Genomic DNA, 19958 nt, shown 5'->3' with positions numbered 1-19958 from the left:
AGTCTCCACTTTTTCCAAGGCACAAACCCTCACGTGTCTCAGAAGGTGAGGTCTCCAACCAAAACTTTGCATTATATTGGACGTGTGTTAAACACAACACCGGCACCAGATAGCACAAATTCCTGCCACCCAGACCCAAATTTTGGGGCAGTCTGAGAATCGGTGTTTGTGTCCACGTGGGATACCACAGACAACCAGAACCGGTGCCAAGAATTGCCCAAGTTCTGTGATCCTGTATTGGGATGTTTGGTCAACTCCACGAATGACTTGATACACTTTGGAGTAAGCCTGCATGTGCGAAGCAGGTATACACACAATACCTGCACAGATGGAGATTAATCCACTTGCTGTACCACTGCCACCCAAAGACTGCTCCATTATTCAGCTGCCTACGATACCTTTCACCTGCACATGCTTGAGACACCACAGGCCGGAAAATAACCGTGCGTGCAGATACCGGGGAGCATCCCATGCTCTGTAATCTCTCACCCCAGTCTGGAATCGAACAGAGTCTCCAGTGCTTTGAGTAGGTGAAGCCAGCACCTGTCTTGATACTGAAATAATTTATTTAAAAATGCAGTAATGAACAGTATAAAAACGATAGGCAACTATTTCAACAATTTGCAGGTATATTGTATGTTTTACAGGTAGGAACAACAGTTCCACACTGCCCACCAGGGATTATTTGTCTGTCGTGCATGGCCACGCCCTCGATTTGTATTTCATAGAGCGCTTCGGGCGGGCTCGGCACCACGTGACGTTGATTTCAATGCCTCTTGTCGACCCAACCCATGGTGCGTTGCCGCTGTGTCTTTGGGATGCCAACAAGCGTCGCCAAAACGTCTAAACGCAGCCCCACAAACTCGTTCTCGTCGTTCATTCACCTTGGCTCAGAACTGCACCTCGTCTGCCCAGTGAGCCTAGAACACACGCGCACACATACAGGGGCACTGTGAACACGTCCGTCACTGCGTGGAATCGAACACGGGGGGGCTTCATCAGATACAAACCGAGATATTGGTCCTTAACCGATGCTACACTATTGCTACACTACCACGGCTCAATAAGCCTAATACATCAAGCCGGAACAGCAACGAACAGCACTTCAAAGTTGCAACAGATAATAAGGTAACACGTTTCTTGAATTGAGATCTCGGTGGAAAAATATAGACGATGAGAAGCAATTCCAAAGTGGAGCAGTGCAAGGTAAGAAGCTGAAAGATAAGTGTTATCGCTATTCGCATTTTGGAATTTACAACGCAAATGACTCGATTGGGATGAGATGGCAACATCGCCCCCTCGTGCGAAACCACTGCACACCGCGCTGTGAGAATGGCATGCCACGTGCACTCGCGGTGTGAGTGGAAGGTTAGGGGTGGGGGTTGGTGCCCGTCGTAAGGTGTTCGATGGGAGGATAAGGTCTGACTGGATATCGGATACCTGTGACGATGAGATGATCTCCTCCAAGTCCCCGTAGCATCCATTCTTATAGCGCACCAGGTCCCCCCACAGCACTGCATTCTTACAGCTGTGCAAAATGACATCAACGCGTGTTCTTATTTGACACGTGTCCTTGTGTTACCATACGAGTCCAATAGTCTATTGTGATGTTTTTTTTACTTAATTTTACACTTAATGGTTTTCAAATAAACTTTTGTCATTTCAATCTTGATTTGAAGCTTTCATAACTGCAGGAATCCAAACTCTTTGGTTCTTTCGGTAAAGTCACGTAGGTATAAAAAATAATAGATCACGACGTTTCGATCGCAACACAAGCAATCGTCTTTTTCACCTGAAGACGATTGCTTGTGTTGCGATCGAAACGTCGTGATCTATTATTTTGTCATTTCAAATATATTTTATCGACTCTTTTGTTTTGTGTGCTGTTCTCTCTCTTTGGTTCATTTTGCACCGTTTTCAAGTCGTTGCTTTTGTCATTGTGGTGACCCAGGTCACTCTTGCCGACAAGTTCCCATCTCGTTAAAGACATTTTTGGAAGGAAAAAAAAATCAAAGGGTGCATATCGAAGCAAACGTTTCTCGACAACGCTACTAAACCCAGGCGTGCGTCTTGTGAAGCCTCTCCGCACGCACTCGTTTGCTCGAACACAGCCGTTCCCAACCTTCCTGGAGCCACAAAGCAGGTATCACCCTTTCGTGACTGCAGGGATTCATTTTCTTGTTCTTTTCGGTAAAGTCACGTAGAAGGGAAATAATAAAATTATAAAAAATAAAACATAATAAAATAATTATTTTATAATAATAAAAAAAGCATAACAAAATATTTATTTAATTATGCTTTATTCTATTTATTTTATTATTTCCCTTCTACGTGACTTTACCGAAAGAACCAAGAAGACAGGTATCACTCACCAATGGGAACACAGTGAGAACAGTGGGGTGGGGGGGGTTTCCAGTCGGCAACAGCGAGAGATTCCAAGTTTCAAAAGTAACAATGCTTAAGGTCGTCCAAGTGTCCACACGTCCCGGTGCCCGGCTCACCCTGGGCACTGGCCCTCCACAGGCAGCAGCTGTGTAGGGTCCGTCTTCAGGAATTCCCGGGCCAGGCAAGTGATGTGAGCCTCCATACGGCAGCCCGGGTGGAAACACGACATGCGCTCATCCTCCTCCTCGTCGTCGTCGCAGTGCGTGGCCACACACGACGCACAGAGAGGAACATTCTACCGACTGTGCACACCACCGCCTGTTTTACATTTATGCCTCACGCCTTTTTTTGTTACACGGTCATCGCCGATCAGAGGACGAGAGGCTCAAAACATCAAGCGGCCAGCAATAAACAGCACTGCCAAAGTTGTAATCGGCAGTATTTAACACGTTTCTTGAATGGAGTAAGGTTATCATGAGATCTTGGGAGAAGAGAAGATGGGCGGAAATGCCAAAGTGGTTGATAAATTAGTACTAGCTTGTGGGGAAGATTCAATTTGTCCGATGGAAGACTCACCCCTCCCACAGTAATGAGGAATTTCCCCAAGTGGCTGAGTACTGCTGCCTCACGCTCAGAAATCACTCCGACTTCATTGTTGGCTTTGCGCAGCGCCATGTGGTGGTACCTGGATGCGCTGGCGACATAACACGCATCTTGCTGTGCCGGCCGCTTGACTCGGATTCACGGACTGCACCGCGACTTCTCCCTGCTGCTGCTGCGTTCGGGAGCCACCGCAGGGCCTGGCCTTCGCCCGCACGAGCCCAAACGCCACGGGCATGTGCAGGGGCGGCTCCATGCCCACGGGGAAGTCCTCGCGGTACTCCGGGCGCAGCCAGCGCAGGGTGAGCGGGAGGCGGCACCAGGGCGGCACACGCACCATGTGCCAAAGGACGCGCAAGTGCAGCTGCAGGGAGTTCTCGGACCTGGAGTGGGACAACACACGAGAGGTCCGCGGCGTTGCACATGTGCAGAGGCTCTCGGCCTTATCCAGACCACCGGCTCAAAAGAACTGAATGTGTGGGTACGTTGCCGATTAGACCGTTAACTCCCGGACCGGTGTCTCCGTGCGACGTGGGTGAGCCGCCGTGAGCGCTGGGGATGTTGCCACGCCCACTCAAACTGCACACACGCACACACAAAGACCCCCCCCCATAGCCTTACTCCGACTGTTGGGGCAAGCACTGTTTGCGAGTATCTATTAAGGCCTGCATAGTACATTTCACCAAACACCAGATTTTGTTTTACTGCATGGTTATGCGCCAAGTATGTTTGATGGTTTCCAGCAATCGCGGGTCAAGGTTCATGGTAATCGCTCTTTCATCACCCTTTCACCACGAACGTCATTTCCCACAGGGTTCACAGTTAAAATTCATGTGGTCAGAGTCATGGCTTCGGAAGCCTTCATTGTGATGTTTTGGGACCGGAGGGACGCTTGTTCATACCGCGGCACCAAAAGTAACGCGTGAACGTGACACCTGCGACGCGGGGCGGAGAATGCTTCTGGTGAAAAGGACCGAAATAACTAAGCAGGCCATTCGCCTCATTGCCACATCTGTCCCTTTACACAAAAACATGAAAAGTATATTTTACACTTCACATCAGCCACACGGTGGTGCTGTGTGGTATTTAATTTCAGCAGAGGGTTCAACACAAGCAATTCTCTGGACCGATTTTCGACATCGTCTCAACAGCAATCAGGCTTGCTTGGAACAATGCTTGTGTGATGTTTATATCACAGAACAACACCGAACTGCAAAAGATGTGTTTGTATGGAGCAGCTGCGGATAGATGTGGCACTCACCCGCAGAGCTGCAATGTCGGATGGAAATCCATGCACGATGAGCACCATGTCCCTGCACACGACAAGCGAGAAACACCGCGGAACTCACTCACAGCAGAGCAAGTGCAGGCACAGCTACTACACATCTGGGCAGAATACTCCAGGAAATCAAAATGATTTGATGCAGTTTCAAGCGAAAAAGTCATATCCAACTGCGAAACATTGTGAGAATTATTCTTCACCAGTGAGCAGAAACAACAACCATTGGCCCCTTAAACGCTTGTTCACGTTGTAAGTTGATGGGTTTTGGCCGTGTCTTGTGGCGGAGGGTCTTTTGACGCAGATTTGGCCAAATTACGTCACCCAACTAAAACTAAAAATTTCTGTCAATGACACATTGTGTGTACGCAGGGGGCTGAGCGAGCCCGATCGCCGTGGTGGGAGTGAGAATGTCATACCTGTCAACCCATACGGTTTACCTGTATTCTTGTACAGGGAAATTGAGTACAGAAATCATTGTCTATTTGTTTGTTTCTTCCTTGTGATCGGACTTTGTAGGGTGGACGTTGAGATGTATAAGGGGCACGGGGTGACCAATAAGGTCTGCATTGGTCTGTAATAAGAGGGCACTGATAAGGGGTTGACAGGTATGGGATTTGAACCCGTGTGTCATTACAGCAGGAAGCATGGTCGAGCCTAAAGGCTACACCTTATACTCTTTGGAAGTTTCTTCATCCTCCCACTCCCAGCCCCGTCCCCCGCCCCCCCCCCCCCCCCCCAGCATTCCCTTACTCGTTTTCCAATCCCCTCCCAACACCCCCCTCTCTATCTCTCCTCCCTGGCTCCTACCCCCTCTCTTACCTATATAGCCTCTTGTTACAGCAGCCCTTTTGCCCACTTCAGCAATTGTTTCTTGCTGTGGTTGTCCCACCTGATGATGATTGCTTGTGTTGCATCCGAAGGGTCGTGATTTATTTAATTTTATACCTACGTAACTTTACCGAAAGAACCAAAGAGTATGGATCCCTGCAGTCACGAAAACTTCAAATCTAGATTGCTACACCGTATATTTATATATCTATAGTTAACGAGAGTCTGTCCATCACGCTTCCGATCTACCAAAGATTACGTGGGTGCACACGCATAATACAATTGTGTATAAGCTCTGCAAATATACACATACTGTATAAAAAACATTGCTTCATTACTTTAAATGATCGTGAATGTATTGATCGATGGTCGAATCCACCACTCCCCCTTCCCCCTTGCGCTCAGGCTCATTTGCTACGATCGGGATCTAGCGTGGTATGCTGGGGGCATTTATGAGTCCCACCCAACCAGTGATTTCTTCTTCTTGGTTCTTTCGGTAAAGTCACGTAGAATGGAAATAATAAAATAATAAAACATAATTAAAATAATTCTCACGACGTTTCGGCCACAACGCAAGCAGCCGTCCTCAGGTGGAGAACAGGTCTGTTGAGAAGACACCTGATGACGGCTGCTTGCGTTGTGGCCGAAACGTCGTGAGAATTATTTTATTATGTTTTATTTTTATTATTTTATTATTTCCATTCTACGTGACTTTACCGAAAGAACCAAGAAGATGAATCCCTGCAGTCACGAAAGCTTTAAATCAGTGATTTCTTCCCACTGCTATCCCTGTCGTTGTTGTTGTTGGTCCCACTGCAGCAGCATGCGAGTGGTGGTGGTGGTGGATGCTGCGTGCAGGCAACGTGCCACGGGCCACGACCGCTGGTGCGCAAGGCGCCTCCCTTGCGTCGGCCGCCGTTGTGCTGCCCGATCCTGCGCTCAGGGTCCACCGTGTAGCCCACGTAGATGCGACCCTTGAACTTTGGGTTGGTGCAGTACAGCATGTAGACGCCGAAGAAGTTCTCCACCTCCACCACCATCGCGGCCCGGCGGTCGTCTGCAAAGCAGTGAGTGCGACTTCGTGCAGAGCTGACGATTTCAACTGGGTGCTGAGTTTTGCTCGCGTTGGAGCAGCAACGCAGCTGAAAAAGTTTGTCACTCCGCAGAAGGCCGCGTTGTGGCTGATGGGGAGTGTGTAGAACGTGTTGTTTGTGTGGAGGGGCAGGCATGGGGAGGAGCCGGATTGTCTGTTTATCGAGTGTTCCTTATATAATCCACAACGATGCCACTCATCATTTTGCGTTAATTATTTGAACTGAAATGATGATGCAAATGGGCGACGCTGGCCACGTTGCGGACAATGAAATAAAATGTTGACGTTTGTGGGCAAAATACCACCCCGATGTCCTCTTTAACAACTTGTCTCCTTAAGCGACTGTCAACCGAGCAGCACACACAGGCGGTGCACAGAGTACACACAGACAGAGTACACACACAGAGTACACACAGACAGAGTACACACACAGAGTATACACACAGACAGAGTACACACACAGAGTACACACACAGAGTACACACAGACAGAGTACACACAGACAGAGTACACACACACGCAAAGCACACACAGGCGGTGCACAGAGTACACACACAGACAGAACACACGCAGAGCACACACACAGGCGGTGCACAGAGTACACAGAGACAGAGTACACACACAGACAGAGTACACACACAGGCAGTGCACAGAGTACACACACAGACAGAACACACGCAGAGCACACACACAGGCGGTGCACAGAGTACACAGAGACAGAGTACACACACAGACAGAGTACACACACAGGCAGTGCACAGAGTACACACACAGACAGAACACACGCAGAGCACACACACAGGCGGTGCACAGAGTACACAGAGACAGAGTACACACACAGACAGAGTACACACACAGGCAGTGCACAGAGTACACACACAGACAGAACACACGCAGAGCACACACACAGGCGGTGCACAGAGTACACAGAGACAGAGTACACACACAGACAGAGTACACACACAGGCAGTGCACAGAGTACACACACAGACAGAACACACGCAGAGCACACACACAGGCGGTGCACAGAGTACACAGAGACAGAGTACACACACAGACAGAGTACACACACAGGCAGTGCACAGAGTACACACACAGACAGAACACACGCAGAGCACACACACAGGCGGTGCACAGAGTACACAGAGACAGAGTACACACACAGAGTACACACACAGGCAGTGCACAGAGTACACACACAGACAGAACACACGCAGAGCACACACACAGGCGGTGCACAGAGTACACAGAGACAGAGTACACAGAGACAGAGTACACACACAGAGTACACACAGACAGCGCACACACACAGTGCACACACAGAGTACACACACGCAGAGCACAAACAGGCGGTGCACCGAGTACGCACGTGAACTGGTGCTGGGTCCCGTGAGCCGCGTACTCAGGCTCCAGTGGTAGCCGCGTCCTCCTGCTCCACTGCTACACGACTACAACGGTACCACTCAATACCACCGCTACCACAGAGCCACGAATACCACACAGCACCACGAATACCACACAGAACCACGAGTACCACACAGAACCACGAGTACCACACAGAACCACGAGTACCACACAGAACCACAAATACCACACAGCACCACCGCTACCACAGAACCACAAATACCACACAGAACCACAAATACCACAGCACCACCGGTACCACACAGAACCACGAGTACCACACAGAACCACCGGCCCCACAGCACCACCGCTACCACAGAGCCACAAATACCACAGAGGCACGAATACCACACAGAACCACCGCTACCACAACAGAACCACCGGTACCACAGCACCACAAATACCACACAGAACCACAAATACCACACAGAACCACAAATACCACACAGAACCACCGCTACCACACAGAGCCACGAATACCACACAGAGCCACGAGTACCACACAGAACCACCGCTACCACAACAGAACCACCGCTACCACAGAACCACCACAGAGCCACTCGTACAGTGGTTGCCGCAATCGCGCGATTCCTCCTCTCGATTCCGAATCGAATCGGAGCGCGGCCACTCGAGCGGTCGATCCATCGATCCGGTAATCGATCGACGCAGGAATCGCGACATCACGCGAGGTCAGAGGTCGTGACACAAGCGCGCGTTACCCTGCGACGTTCATCGCTACCCGTAACTGCGTTACCCCTCGGCTGCGTTACCCGTGGTAACGTTACCAGTGGCAACGTTACCCCGTGAGTGTCACCATTCACCAGCCCACTACAGTGTAACCCAGGCACGTGTGTGGAACCAGCTTAAGCTGCGTGTGCCCGTCACTGCGTTAGCCTCTACCGTCAGCTGTGAGTCTCTTGCCAGCTGTGAGTCTATGTGGGCTGTGAGTCTCTGTGGGTGTGAGTCTCTGTGAGTCTCTGTGAGTCTCTGTGGGTCTCTGTGGGCTGTGAGTCTCTGTGAGTCTATGTGGGCTGTGAGTCTCTGTGGGTGTGAGTCTCTGTGAGTCTCTGTGGGTCTCTGTGGGCTGTGAGTCTCTGTGAGTCTCTGTGGGTGTGAGTCTCTGTGAGTCTCTGTGAGTCTCTGTGGGTCTCTGTGGGTCTCTGTAAGTTTCTATGAGTCTCTGTGGGTCTCTGTGGGTGTGAGTCTCTGTGAGTCTTTGTGAATCTCTGTGGGTCTCTGTGGGCTGTGAGTCTCTGTGAGTCTCTGTGGGTCTCTGTCGGTGTGAGTTTCTGTGAGTCTTTGTGAATCTCTGTGGGTCTCTGTGAGTCTCTGTGGGCTGTGAGTCTCTGTGAGTCTCTGTGGGTCTCTGTGGGCTGTGAGTCTCTGTGAGTCTCTGTGGGTCTCTGGGAGTCTCTGGGAGTCTCTGTGGGTGTGAGTCTCTGTGGGTCTCTGTGGTCTCTGTGGGTCTCTGTGAGTCTCTGTGGGTCTCTGTGAGTCTCTGTGGGTCTCTGTGAGTCTCTGTGGGTCTCTGTGAGTCTCTGTGGGCTGTGAGTCTCTGTGTGTGTGAGTTTCTGTGATTCTCTGTGAGTCTCTGTGGGTCTCTGTGGGCTGTGAGTCTCTGTGGGTCTCTGGGAGTCTCTGTGAGTCTCTGTGGCTGTGAGTCTCTGTGAGTCTCTGTGAGTCTCTGTGGGTCTCTGTGAGTCTCTGTGGGTCTCTGTGAGTCTCTGTGGGTCTCTGTAAGTCTCTGTGGGCTGTGAGTCTCTGTGTGTGTGAGTCTCTGTGAGTCTCTGTGAGTCTCTGTGGGTCTCTGTGGGCTGTGAGTCTCTGTGAGTCTCTGGGAGTCTCTGTGAGTCTCTGTTAGCTGAGTCTCCATGTGAGCTGTGAGTCTCCATGTGAGCTGGCTCTGTGCGAGCTGTGAGTCTTTACGTGAGCAGGGTGTCTGTGGGCTGAGTCTCTTTGCGTGAGCTTTTATATTAAGATTCTTGTGGATGTGTGGCCCACTCTTCAGTTGAGGTCCTGGAGCCTTGGTACAGAACGTCTTGCGTATTTCTAGATTTTATACGTGAGTTAAAACAACGAAGCACCGTTAAGTTAGGAGAGAAGTTTAATGGCAGCTGAGACTTCTCACTCGCACATCAGTTGTCTAAAGTATAGTATATATGTTAATGTCACCACCCATAAAGTTTTCTCTTGCGGCGGCATATTGGATCTTGCTACGATGGCAGCCTGTCTGATATCACGAGCATTATCTGTGCTCAGGCTGCTGCTTGACAGGACCCTCCCGCTCCGAGGCTCCGTTCCGCACGAGTTGACGGCTGTTGCCGGTGGGCCGGCCGGCTCTTCCGTGAAAGGACGAGAGCGTTTCTGCCATTGAAGATTGAGCGTCGTCGGGACAGATCCCTTGTGGGCTGTTTTGCAGGAGGGGAGAGCGGAAGATGGCGTCGCGGGGAAAGAGCGAGACGGACAAGCTGAGACGGAACCTGGAGGAGCAGCTGGATCGCTTGGTGCAGCAGCTGCACGACCTGGAGCGGTGCCGGTCAGCACGCGGCCCTGGGCCACGCCGTCGTCCCCAACGCTGCCCTCGTTGTCCCTGCAGGCTCGAGGCCGCAGGAGGCTTGTGGCAGCATTCTGGCGGCGGCGGCATCACGAACCCTCGCAGCTCGTACAATTGGCGTTCTGAAAACGAAATATGAATTCTCCTGGCCTGACCAATTCTGAACCGAGCGTCATGTCTGATGAAGTCGCGTAAACAGGAATACAAAACTAGGAAGTGATTTCCTTCTCAAATTAGCATCGAGGCGGTGCTTAGCTCCTGTTTTCAGCTCTGAGCCAGTGGTGGAAATTCCCCATTCCGATGGCGGGAGCGAGTCTCTTCCACAGTACAACCTCTGTTGACTGACCCACAATACAGGAATGCCGCTTGCCTGGATATTACATCGAACACTGTAGATTTTTTTTTGTTATTCAGCGTCATATCTATATCATTAGCTGATGACCAAATAGCCTGGAATATGCTGGATCTCGTCTGATTTTGAAATGCGTTGGCACCATGCATGCCACATGACACCGGAGGGCGGCGCAGCAAAATCCATTGTTGTACGCTACACTCCCACGTCGATGCTCCTCGACTTCACCATCCCGCACTGACCAGCGTGGTCAAATAACCCCACGACCCTCGGAGCGTGGGGAGGCCCTCATCCAGCAGTTGACTGACAACGAACTGCGGATGTAAACAAAGACAAAGATCCCCCCTATGTAGCCTTAACAGACTGTTGGTGAAAGTGCTGTTAGCGAGCACTTGCGAAGGCTGGCACGGCACACGAGGGGTGGGTGGCCAGCACACCACGGTGCTTGTGCCAGGCTAGGTGCATCTTGAGGCCATGTAAAGTCTCAAAGCCTCGCTGGCAGGAGGTCACCCAAAGACAAAGCACATTCCCCAGCAGTCTGTTAAGGTTAAACATCTTCACTTCTCTTTCTGTAGCTGCCAGGGTGGCTGGAGTGGGAGAAATGCGAGGTGAACGGGACCCACTGCTTGTTCTTAGTGTGGCAGTCATGGGGCGGCAGGGCGGTGGCACGGTGCTCACAGCACGAAGGACCTGCGTTTGATTCTCGACTCGGGCGTCTTTCTGTGCGGAGTGTGGATGCTCTCCCCCTGTTCTTCATGGGTTTCCTCCGGGTTCTGTGGTTTCCACCCTTAGGTAAAAAGTAAACATACAACGGGACTGTGATTTACCAAAACATCCGAATGCTGAAAAATTATCTGACTTGATTGGGATTATGTGCAGAAAACTGGACGGGGCCCTCCTGAAAACGAGTCTTTGAGACTCGCTGACGCTTTCTTGAGCGAACAATATAAAATAGAAATAAATTCATCATTTACACTATGAGACCTACTTTACCAGTGGCAAAATATAGTAGTAGGCTTTTACCCTTTAAACTGGTACAAAACTGACACCTTGTTTTGTACCAGTTTAAAGGGTAAAAACCTACTACTAAATTCATCATTGCGTTCAGAAAACTGTGCTGCCGTGTGGAGGTGTGGTTCCTGCAGCCCAGCGGGTGTTGTTGTTGGCCGCGCGTGTGCAGGGAGGACCTGGAGGCCGAGGAGTACGAGGAGACCAAGGCGGAGACGCTCGAACAGCTCTCAGAATTCAACACCGCGCTGCAAAAGATCGTCGCCGGCGACATGACCCTGGTGGACGACCTGGGCGCCATGCAGCTGGTGACGAGCTAGGGCTCTTCCGGCGCCCTCGCCGCCGTATTCGCGCAGGGTCCTACGTCGTTCATTAGGGTGGCAGCGCAGTGGCGACGTTTGCGCCTCACAGCAACAACAAAGGCGTGGGTTCGATTTTCAACTCGGCAAACCTTCATGTGTGGAGTTTGTATGGGTTTTCTCCGGGTTCTGCTGTGTGCTCCCATGGCTAGAAAAAAAATTGTGTACCTGGTATTGGCCAAAAAGATGAGCTGAAATTTACTCAATTGGGATTACACGTAGCAATCTTCTCCCCATTAATACAACTTGGCAGGACCCTCCTGAAAAACAGTCTTGGGACTCGGTGAAGCTTTTCTGGGTAAATAAACATAATATAAATGATAACGCTGGCTGTTCAACCAACACACTGCCAACCACTATGTGAGGCTGTTTGCTTGCTTAAAATGTGTGCTTTTCACTAAATGTCTAATCGATGCAACGCATGGTTGTGGAGCATTAGCATTGGGACATCTAAGAGGGACAAACCCGTTGGTATTGTGCTGCGTCACCCCGCAGGCTATCCAGGCCGCAATAAGTCAAGCTTTCCAAACCCCAGAAGTGATCCGGATGTTTGCGCGGAAGCAGCCAGGCCAGCTCCGCACACACATGGCCCAGGTGAGCCCTCACACAGCCGCCATGAGGTTACCATTGGTGGTTATCGTTGGTGGTTGCCGTTGGTTGTCATCGTTGATGGTTGGCATTGGTGGTTGCCGTGGTCTGTACATTCAACTGTGCACAAGACAGTAAATTTTGGTCATTTCTTGCAGACATTGCCTCGTGGTTGCCCACAGGAATTGAGAATGAACGTGCCCCTTCACCCAATTGTGCTATTGACGTCATGAGACAAAACGCCTCCAGCTCTCACACTGCAGGGCAACCGCCAGGTTTGGGAACGGCCCGTGGAAGCAGATCTCACAGAATTACAGTGAAACGTCGTTATTTTGGTCTTTGATCATTCGTACTGGGGATAATTCGGCACGGCTACGCTTTCGGCATCTATACAGTTTTGCCGTACTGAATGGGCCAATTTCGGCATATACGTGGAGCGACGCCCTTAGTCTGCGAGACAAATCCAAAGTTTTGGGTAGAATTCATGCAGGGTGTGTGTCAATGCGTATGGTGTGTGAAGAGTTTGACGTAAAATCAAGCACCTTTTATGACATCAAGAAAGGCCCGGGAGAAGATTAGGAAGTATGCTTTAATTCTAGATTTGAAGTTTTCGTGACTGCAAGGATCCATACTCTTTGGTTCTTTCGGTAAAGTCACGTAGGTGGAAATATAATAAAAATAACTTTTTATTTTAACCAAAGAGTCAGTATGCTTTAACCTTGAGAGGATCCTAGCAGCTCCAAAAAGGTACAGAAGAGGATCAAGGCCGCAACGTTTGTCGACTTGTATAAGTGGTAGAAACAGGAGCGTGCACCTAGCGTTAACGCTCGCGGCATGGACATTCAACACGGTGCAGTATGCCTGCCGCAACGCCTGCAGATTGGGGCAGGAGGCACCGGGGAGGACCATTGTACTTAATTCGGTATATTGGATAATTCGGCAAGGCCAGAGCCCCATATGTGTCGAATTAGCAAAGGTTTACTGTACGTTGAAGTTCCTTGCAAGTGACCTCTAATGCTCACGGCTAGGGAGCAGCACTTTGCATGACAGTCAAACTGGATTATGACACCATTGGAACCTCCTTTGCCAGTAGCAAAATATGATAATTGTTTTTTTACCCTTTTATCTGGCAACAAAACTGACACTGTAAATGCTTCCCCCGAGCTCTCATACTCTGATGGTGCATTGTCTTTGAGTTGTGCGCCTTTTGGCGTCATCTGGTCCAACACCATGTGAGACTAGGCTCTAAGAAAAGCTGTCTCGGGTGTGGACCAATCAATTTCAAGGACAGTGCATACATGATCAGTGTTGTGTTTTTTGTTTGCATTTCGACTGCAGGTATTGTGGTCAATGCAAACATGACTCCTTGTAAAAAAGGTGTCAGTTTTGTTGCCAGATTAAAGGGTAAAAAACCAATTATCATATTGGATTATGACAGTTTCTATAGCACCGTAACGTGGCAAAGCCATTAGAAGGGCGTATCACGGTAAGTGAGCTTACCACTCGGGTAGCTGCTGTTTGAGACCGCTGCCTTTAGTAAATCGCTCAAATTATTTGCGACGACTGAATAACACGGAGGATTGCATTCACACTCCACTGCGGTGTGGATTGCAGTTGGAGAGAGACGTGCTCGTGGGTAAGCTCCCAAGAGATGTCTACTCGTTACAGAAGGCTGAAACTCTCATGGCACTCCGCAAACTCGGCGACACGGTAAGGATGGCAATATGAATCGCCCCCACCCCTCCCCCATCCTGTGTCATGCCTGTGGTCGTTGCTTAAGTGAAGGCGCAACCCAGGAATAACCTCGCCCCAACATTTTCCTTGAGTACACTGCACATTAAAATAGCATGTTATTGCATTGGCCATTTCTAGAATTTTGTTTAATAAACACACAATTGCATTTAAGGTAACTACGAAAAATTACACATTGAATCTTACTGCCGTGAATTTTGCTGCCTCTTAAAAGTTACGTACTTGAAGCAAATATTAACCCTGTGCCTCAGCACACCACTCCTACATCAGGCAGGAGTAGATCCACAGTGAAACACGCGAGGCAGCGGCCTCCTGCCGAGTGTGGTTTGTTATGACCGTCGCGTTCTCTCTCGCAGCTGAGCGCCGAGGAGGAGGCGTTCCTGTCGGCCAACGCCTCGGCGGCCCTCAGCCAACTCGAGCGCGTGACCGACGACCTCGGTGAGCAACGTCACCTCCAGCGTTCAAATTAATTCTCAAATGTCATATTTTGTTTTTGATAGCCGGGGGTGTCTCAAGGTGGCGCTTTACACGCGACAAGTAGCAGCACATCTCAGCACCCGGCCTGCAAGCATGCGTTCGTCTGCCACTCGGCGGTGATGATCGCTGCGTTGATGCAGAACTTCTTTCGCACCGTACGTAGCCAACCGTGAGGAATTTGCAGTGTTAATTATTCGAAGTGAGCAAATTTGGTCCAAGATGCCGGCACACGACAGCCTCCTTGTTTCAAATGACGTCAGAATTTCCTTGGCATCCACTGTGCAGCATGACGCGAAGTCTTCGACGGTGAATGGACACTTGCGTGGCAACCGGAGCGGCGTGCCGAATCGAATCGTAAAGCACTCAAAGCTGCGGCGAACGTGCTAACGAACCGTCTCACTGCCCTGACATCTCTCCGGAGGCTGTGTGCACGGGGCACGGTACTGCGGTGATACTTTCTGGTGGTGATTATCGCTTCTGTTGTGTTGCAGGGTCAGCTGATAAGGTGTTGGCACTTGCGAGCTCCGAGGTGGTGAAAGTTAAAAAGTAAAGTTAAACTCTGGTGGCTTCAAGTGCAGCTTCGCCGACTCCAACTTGGCGCAAAGCACGAGTTCTACACACGCGCACACTTACACGCATTCACACACTGCCACACACGCTCAGCATTACGCACATTCTACACACGCGCAGTGCTTTGCGAGCCACGCGTGCGAGCGTTCTACACATGCTCAGCGCTTGCACACTTGGCAACGTGATATGGCGGTGCTTATACGCACGGCACGATCCACGTGCACATTAAACTTGCACAGACGCATGGAGAAGCACGGCAGTTCCACGTGCTGCCCTGTGGACGCAGCTACCCTCTGCTGAAACGCTCACCGCTCACGTTGTTCCTGCCCCTATACGAACTATCAAACTACTCGGCTGCGTTTTGCCGTCTGTATAATTCACGGTACTGCTGCTCCCACTATTCAATGTCTCCACACTAAAAACTCTGATTTATGCGGAGTCATAAATAGATTGTAATTAAAAGTTGTTTAGATGGTTTTCAATAAACTTAAACGTTGGTATAAATGGGTTTCATCGGGTGTCAGCTGTTGTACAATCCGTAGTTTTTCTGTCTCAATGAATTCAGACAATTCTTCTTGTGTGCGACTGTGGATATTAACTCCAAAACCAGGGGCCGTGTAACTTCGCACTGCCCCAAACATATACACGTGACGGTGGTGGGTGGGTGGATCTGCCGTTCGCCAGCTCTCGGACAAAGCAACACGATGGCTGAATCGTAATTAAAATGTGTTATAGTTGCTCTCTGTCGGCCATACACAGTAGGAAGTGAAGCCCTGTGGGCTCGAGCAGAAAGGACTTCTCCCCACAGCCAACATACCGATCACTCTCACTCCGCTGCTCTTAACTTTTTTAACGAGTGTCCTATTGTGACGGTGCAAAACGTTGGAGCAACATGGACATATTCATTCTCTAGTAATTTTGGCAAAGCATAAAGCGTACAAAACACGTTGATCACGTTTTCACTTAAGAGCTCTTCATAACGCACGTGGCCCTGAAGTCACACTGGCCCGACGTGCCTCGAGTGTTAACTGTCGAGGTTCCGGTGACTTGGACGTCCAACGGAACGCCACTGATATTCCAGCTCATTCATCCCGCAGGTTAAAAGACTTCTCCACAAATCTGTCTATCGCCTGATGAAGCTAGTTGTAATTACTGGCGAAACGTCGTACTCAGATTGTAAATGTTGCGGCTTGGCTCTCCAACACACCAGTGTGCTGTACTAGTGACGAATTGGCATGTTCTGTTTACGTGACAACCCTTACTAGTTGGCTGTGTCGGGTGGTGGTGGGTTTTAACGACACATTTATATATTTACACGATCTAACCCAAAAACCTCTTATGGATGATATTGGTCGCGAAAGTCTACGTGTTAAACCATCCAATAATCACTTGTCCACGTGACTTCGTTATATAAAACGGTGGGTAACCGGACGATGGGTGAGCTGGGACGTGTTTGTCTTGTGTTGATTGGAGACTCGAGGATGAAATCAATCATTCGTGCCAGACATGATATGCGAGAAAATATGTAAACATCATGAAAGCTGTAAAGATGACATGATAACTTTATTTCAGATTCCTGAGATCATCAGTTTAATCTTAAAAACGTAATTACAAAAATAGCCATCGGACTACAATGATTACATTTATTTATAATGTTTAAACTGAAGCTTAGGATTATTCATGTAAATGTATCTCTTCCACGAGTCTAAACATTTAAAAGCACGTTTAATGGTCACACTTCTGATGCAATTTCATTTACATACCAACAAATACGCGCAAAAAGTTAAAAGTAAAGATCACCAAACCGAAAAAGCACGAGCAAACTTCCGCGCGGATATCGCCATCACCTGTTGTGTGCTTTAAAATGACCACTTCATGAGGAACCCAAGTAGGCAGACAGTATTTTACACAGCCACCAAGTCCACGACAGCAACACAAATGAAACTGCACCTAAGGGATCCATAATTAGAACACCTTTCCCGTGTGCAACTGGGCTTTGCAAGCGATAAGCGCCTTCCACCACCTCATCTCAAAGGGCACTCCCAGTGGCAGCTGTCCCGTGCGGCACAAGATAACAAGGCACCCGGCACGCAAGCGTCACATCGGTCTGCCGGTCGGTGGGCGATGTTGACTGCCCGCGTGGAGTCCCAACCCAGCGAGTCTGACGCGTCCAAACGTTGAGCGTCAGTCTCCCTCGACGGGGACGCTGTAATCGTTTTGTTTGGCTTAACAATGACCGCCCCCCCCTCCGCCACAGTGACGTCGTACTCTAACAAATGTTCATTCGAATGTGTTAAGAGTTTTATTTTGTACGACAAGAGCAACACATTTTATGCAAAAATTACACGCTTCGAAGTACTTGCTTAAAAATAACAACCAGTGAAACGGTATAAACCAGTAGGTGGCAATAAATTTATTCCGACAAATTATGTAAAAAGTTTTAATGAGATTACTCAAGCACAACGTATGCAATTAGTAAAGTAAGTTAATATGTTTGGAATAAAAAGTACGGCCATGTTAACCCAATTCATGGAAATAACTTTTTGGCAATTTAAAAAGAACAGATAATTGGAGTGCGCGAGCACTCGGTCAACCTCCTGCTGCTCTGCGTGCCATGAGCCTGACAGAGGGGAACATTTTAAAACGCCAAACACATTTTAAAAACATTCACTCATTATTGAAGCACCTTGGCAGATTTTTTTCACTTGCGATAAATATGCACGTATGAACTTGACACGCAAGGTTTCTCAGCCAATATGGGTTAGAGGCCACGTGGAATGATCTGGGTCCAGACTTCCTGCATGTAAACCTGATGCTTGACATAGTTTCAAGTGAAACTCTACACATCTAAACGGTGAATTTGGTTGTCAACAGTTGTTCTTTGAATTACGATTTTAATTTGTTTGACTATGTTGGGTGGTGGAGGAGCCCTAAATTATACAAATTTGTCCAGATCATTAAAGTGACCTAACCCAAACATCAACGATGAATCCTGCACGTATCATTATATACAACCAGACCCTAAACGATTCTACAAAATGAAACAAGTCGCCCTTAATATCCCTTGAAAACGAGGCGATGAGGTTCGGGCGTGTCTCAACGGGTTACACCTGGTCAAGTGAAGGCGACGCGGTCGCGTGGCGTGATGTTCTGCCGGTATCGCTTGTCTGCAAGCGCCCCCAGCGAGGAAGTGAGCCACACTCAACCAAGTGGTTCCACTGCTGCTCTGATCCAACACTCCGCCCGCCACCGCCGCTGCTGCTGCTGCGATACTCTGCTCTGCTGAAGAGACCGCTGGTTAACTCGGAATTAAAAAGGGGCTCAAAATATGTTCCAGCTTGTTGTCAACACTAACATAACTTAAGTCCAAAATTTCCAGCCCATTGCTTTTAGTATTTTCAGCATCCCCAGCCGTCGAGCTACAATTCAAGGTATTCCACTGTGGGTTTGATTTTCATCACAAGCCAGCAAGTCGAGCACGATGTATCTGCATTGCAATGCAAGAAGACGACGCACTAAGATTTACCGAGAGTCTTTAAAAATGGCAGGCACTCTGAAAACTCTGGGTTATTTTCTGGAAGTTGCAACACCACTTTTCTGTCCTCATTCACCAAATACAATGGGCCCCATGAACCACTCAAGTGTGGAGAACACTAAGATCGAGTTTTATTTCACACTGCATTTCATTTACTCGTCTCTACCAAGACTCGCCTAAGTCGTGGTTATTCTGGGCCCAAGCCAACTCTTCCAGAGTCTTCAATCAAGCATGCGCCTCTTGCCAGTCGTTAATCCGCTCGCTACCACCGTGTCTCCACCCCACACTCTCCACCGCAGCCCTGCGTCACCGGCCTGCCTTTCGAGAACGGACCGTTCCACGCGGCGCTGGTGTACGCACCTATTTTGGCATTTGGCCTCCGAAATTAACGGCCAAATTTGCCGGCTTGCGAGCCCTTCTCTTTTTGGATGTCGCTGCAATGCAATCCGCCGGTAGCTGCGGAGGCTGGTCCTGCTCTTCCTTTGCGAGCGTGGCGGTGGAGGCAGCAGACGAGCGCGACTCGGAGGCCCCCGCTGGCGGTGCGTCCTCAGAGTCCGGCTGCGCCAGGGCGGTTCCGGTGTGCACCACCACGGCCGGCACCACTTCAGGTCGGAGCTCCGCGGCTTGAGGCGACGCCTTCAGGGGCTGTGGGTGAGCGTGAGCGGCCGGATTAGCTGCTTGGAGAGGGTTGCTGTGAGTCACCTGCTGCCTGTACACCTGCACCCATCCACCGAAGACGAAAGGACGTACGAGTAAACGCAAGTGCGCATCTCCTCACCGCAATATGTTTTAACAATATTTGTTTAGTTATGCATGCTGCGTCGTTCATGCGAATTACATCTCACAATCGCTGAACCACAGATAGAAACAAATGGCAGCCAGCTGGTGCCAATAATTGCCCAAGCTCTGCAGTCTTCTATTTATGATGAATATCATCAGCCAATTAGTGAATGTTTATACACATGGGAAGAAACCGAAGCACGGAGAGAAAACCCACGGGTACGAGGGGGCAATACAATCCCATACAGATAAGACAACAAATGAGTCCACACTCTCCTCCACATGACCAGAATTGTTCTCCCAATGAAATCCGGTTGATGATAGCAATCACAAAAAATGAGAACTTTCAGCCATGCCAAGTCACTTCTTCAATGTGGAACAATCAACTCTT

The 19958-nt window shown here is 49.5% G+C and overlaps 3 protein-coding genes across 11 annotated transcripts in view; 1 reads left to right on the top strand and 2 right to left on the bottom strand.

The window, feature by feature from the left end:
• Window positions 1–54: 54 nt before the first annotated feature.
• Window positions 55–8186, bottom strand: SLX1B (SLX1 homolog B, structure-specific endonuclease subunit). 3 transcript variants are annotated; one of them, XM_061547946.1, is made up of 9 exons: window positions 7800–8186; window positions 7558–7661; window positions 5963–6152; window positions 4247–4298; window positions 3500–3564; window positions 3071–3368; window positions 2502–2632; window positions 1441–1528; window positions 55–920 (listed from the first exon to the last, which is right to left on the bottom strand). In XM_061547946.1, exons 3-9 carry the CDS (start codon window positions 6133–6135, stop codon window positions 891–893), a joined length of 837 nt encoding a protein of 278 aa, XP_061403930.1. In that variant the 5' UTR covers window positions 6136–6152; window positions 7558–7661; window positions 7800–8186; the 3' UTR covers window positions 55–890. The 3 variants fall into 3 exon arrangements, with proteins under 3 accessions (XP_061403930.1, XP_061403920.1, XP_061403924.1); XM_061547936.1 differs by lacking the exons at window positions 7558–7661; window positions 7800–8186 and having other exon boundaries at window positions 2502–2629; window positions 5963–6597; XM_061547940.1 differs by lacking the exons at window positions 7558–7661; window positions 7800–8186 and having other exon boundaries at window positions 2502–2626; window positions 5963–6597.
• Window positions 6089–16569, top strand: LZIC (leucine zipper and CTNNBIP1 domain containing). Of its 5 annotated transcripts, none has more exons than XM_061548012.1 (7): window positions 6089–6162; window positions 10012–10128; window positions 11679–11814; window positions 12361–12459; window positions 14068–14163; window positions 14562–14643; window positions 15174–16569. In XM_061548012.1, the coding sequence occupies exons 2-7, from the start codon at window positions 10028–10030 to the stop codon at window positions 15230–15232; spliced, it is 573 nt and encodes a 190-aa protein (XP_061403996.1). In that variant the 5' UTR covers window positions 6089–6162; window positions 10012–10027; the 3' UTR covers window positions 15233–16569. The 5 variants fall into 5 exon arrangements, with proteins under 5 accessions (XP_061403996.1, XP_061403993.1, XP_061403975.1 ...); XM_061548009.1 differs by lacking the exon at window positions 6089–6162 and adding an exon at window positions 8263–8281; XM_061547991.1 differs by lacking the exon at window positions 6089–6162 and adding an exon at window positions 8264–8395 and having other exon boundaries at window positions 15174–16566.
• A 227-nt stretch (window positions 16570–16796) lies between these two features.
• The window catches only part of XRN1 (5'-3' exoribonuclease 1), a 47277-nt gene continuing 44115 nt past the window's right edge, over window positions 16797–19958 (bottom strand). For 2 of the 3 annotated variants that reach the window (XM_061547762.1, XM_061547771.1), the window contains exon 40: window positions 16797–19504. In XM_061547762.1, the coding sequence (XP_061403746.1) occupies window positions 19148–19504 (357 nt within the window). In that variant the 3' untranslated portion in view covers window positions 16797–19147. The remainder of the gene's footprint in view (window positions 19505–19958) is intronic. The other variant, XM_061547779.1, reaches the window with a different exon arrangement.

The sequence above is a fragment of the Lethenteron reissneri genome, chromosome 9 (assembly GCF_015708825.2).
Source record: "Lethenteron reissneri isolate LAM-NWPU_2019-01 chromosome 9, ASM1570882v1, whole genome shotgun sequence".
In the NCBI taxonomy this organism is placed as follows: Eukaryota; Metazoa; Chordata; class Hyperoartia; order Petromyzontiformes; family Petromyzontidae; genus Lethenteron; species Lethenteron reissneri.
Note: the sequence above shows the minus strand (reverse complement) of the source record. Positions and strands in the feature narration are given on the sequence as shown.

Bases quoted from the DNA above. Each gene is read 5' to 3' on its own strand.
- SLX1B (XM_061547936.1), bottom strand. From the start codon at position 6,324: ATGCCTGCCCCTCCACACAAACAACACGTTCTACACACTCCCCATCAG. The intron at 3,369-3,499 runs GTCCGGGAGTTA...GTCCCACTCCAG, and splicing joins CACGTCGCACGGAGACACCG to GTCCGAGAACTCCCTGCAGC. The intron at 1,529-2,501 runs GTGAGCCGGGCA...CATTTTGCACAG, and splicing joins GTGGAGGGCCAGTGCCCAGG to CTGTAAGAATGCAGTGCTGT.
- LZIC (XM_061548012.1), top strand. From the start codon at position 10,028: ATGGCGTCGCGGGGAAAGAGCGAGACGGACAAGCTGAGACGGAACCTG. The intron at 10,129-11,678 runs GTCAGCACGCGG...GCGCGTGTGCAG, and splicing joins CACGACCTGGAGCGGTGCCG to GGAGGACCTGGAGGCCGAGG. The intron at 11,815-12,360 runs GTGACGAGCTAG...GTCACCCCGCAG, and splicing joins ACCTGGGCGCCATGCAGCTG to GCTATCCAGGCCGCAATAAG.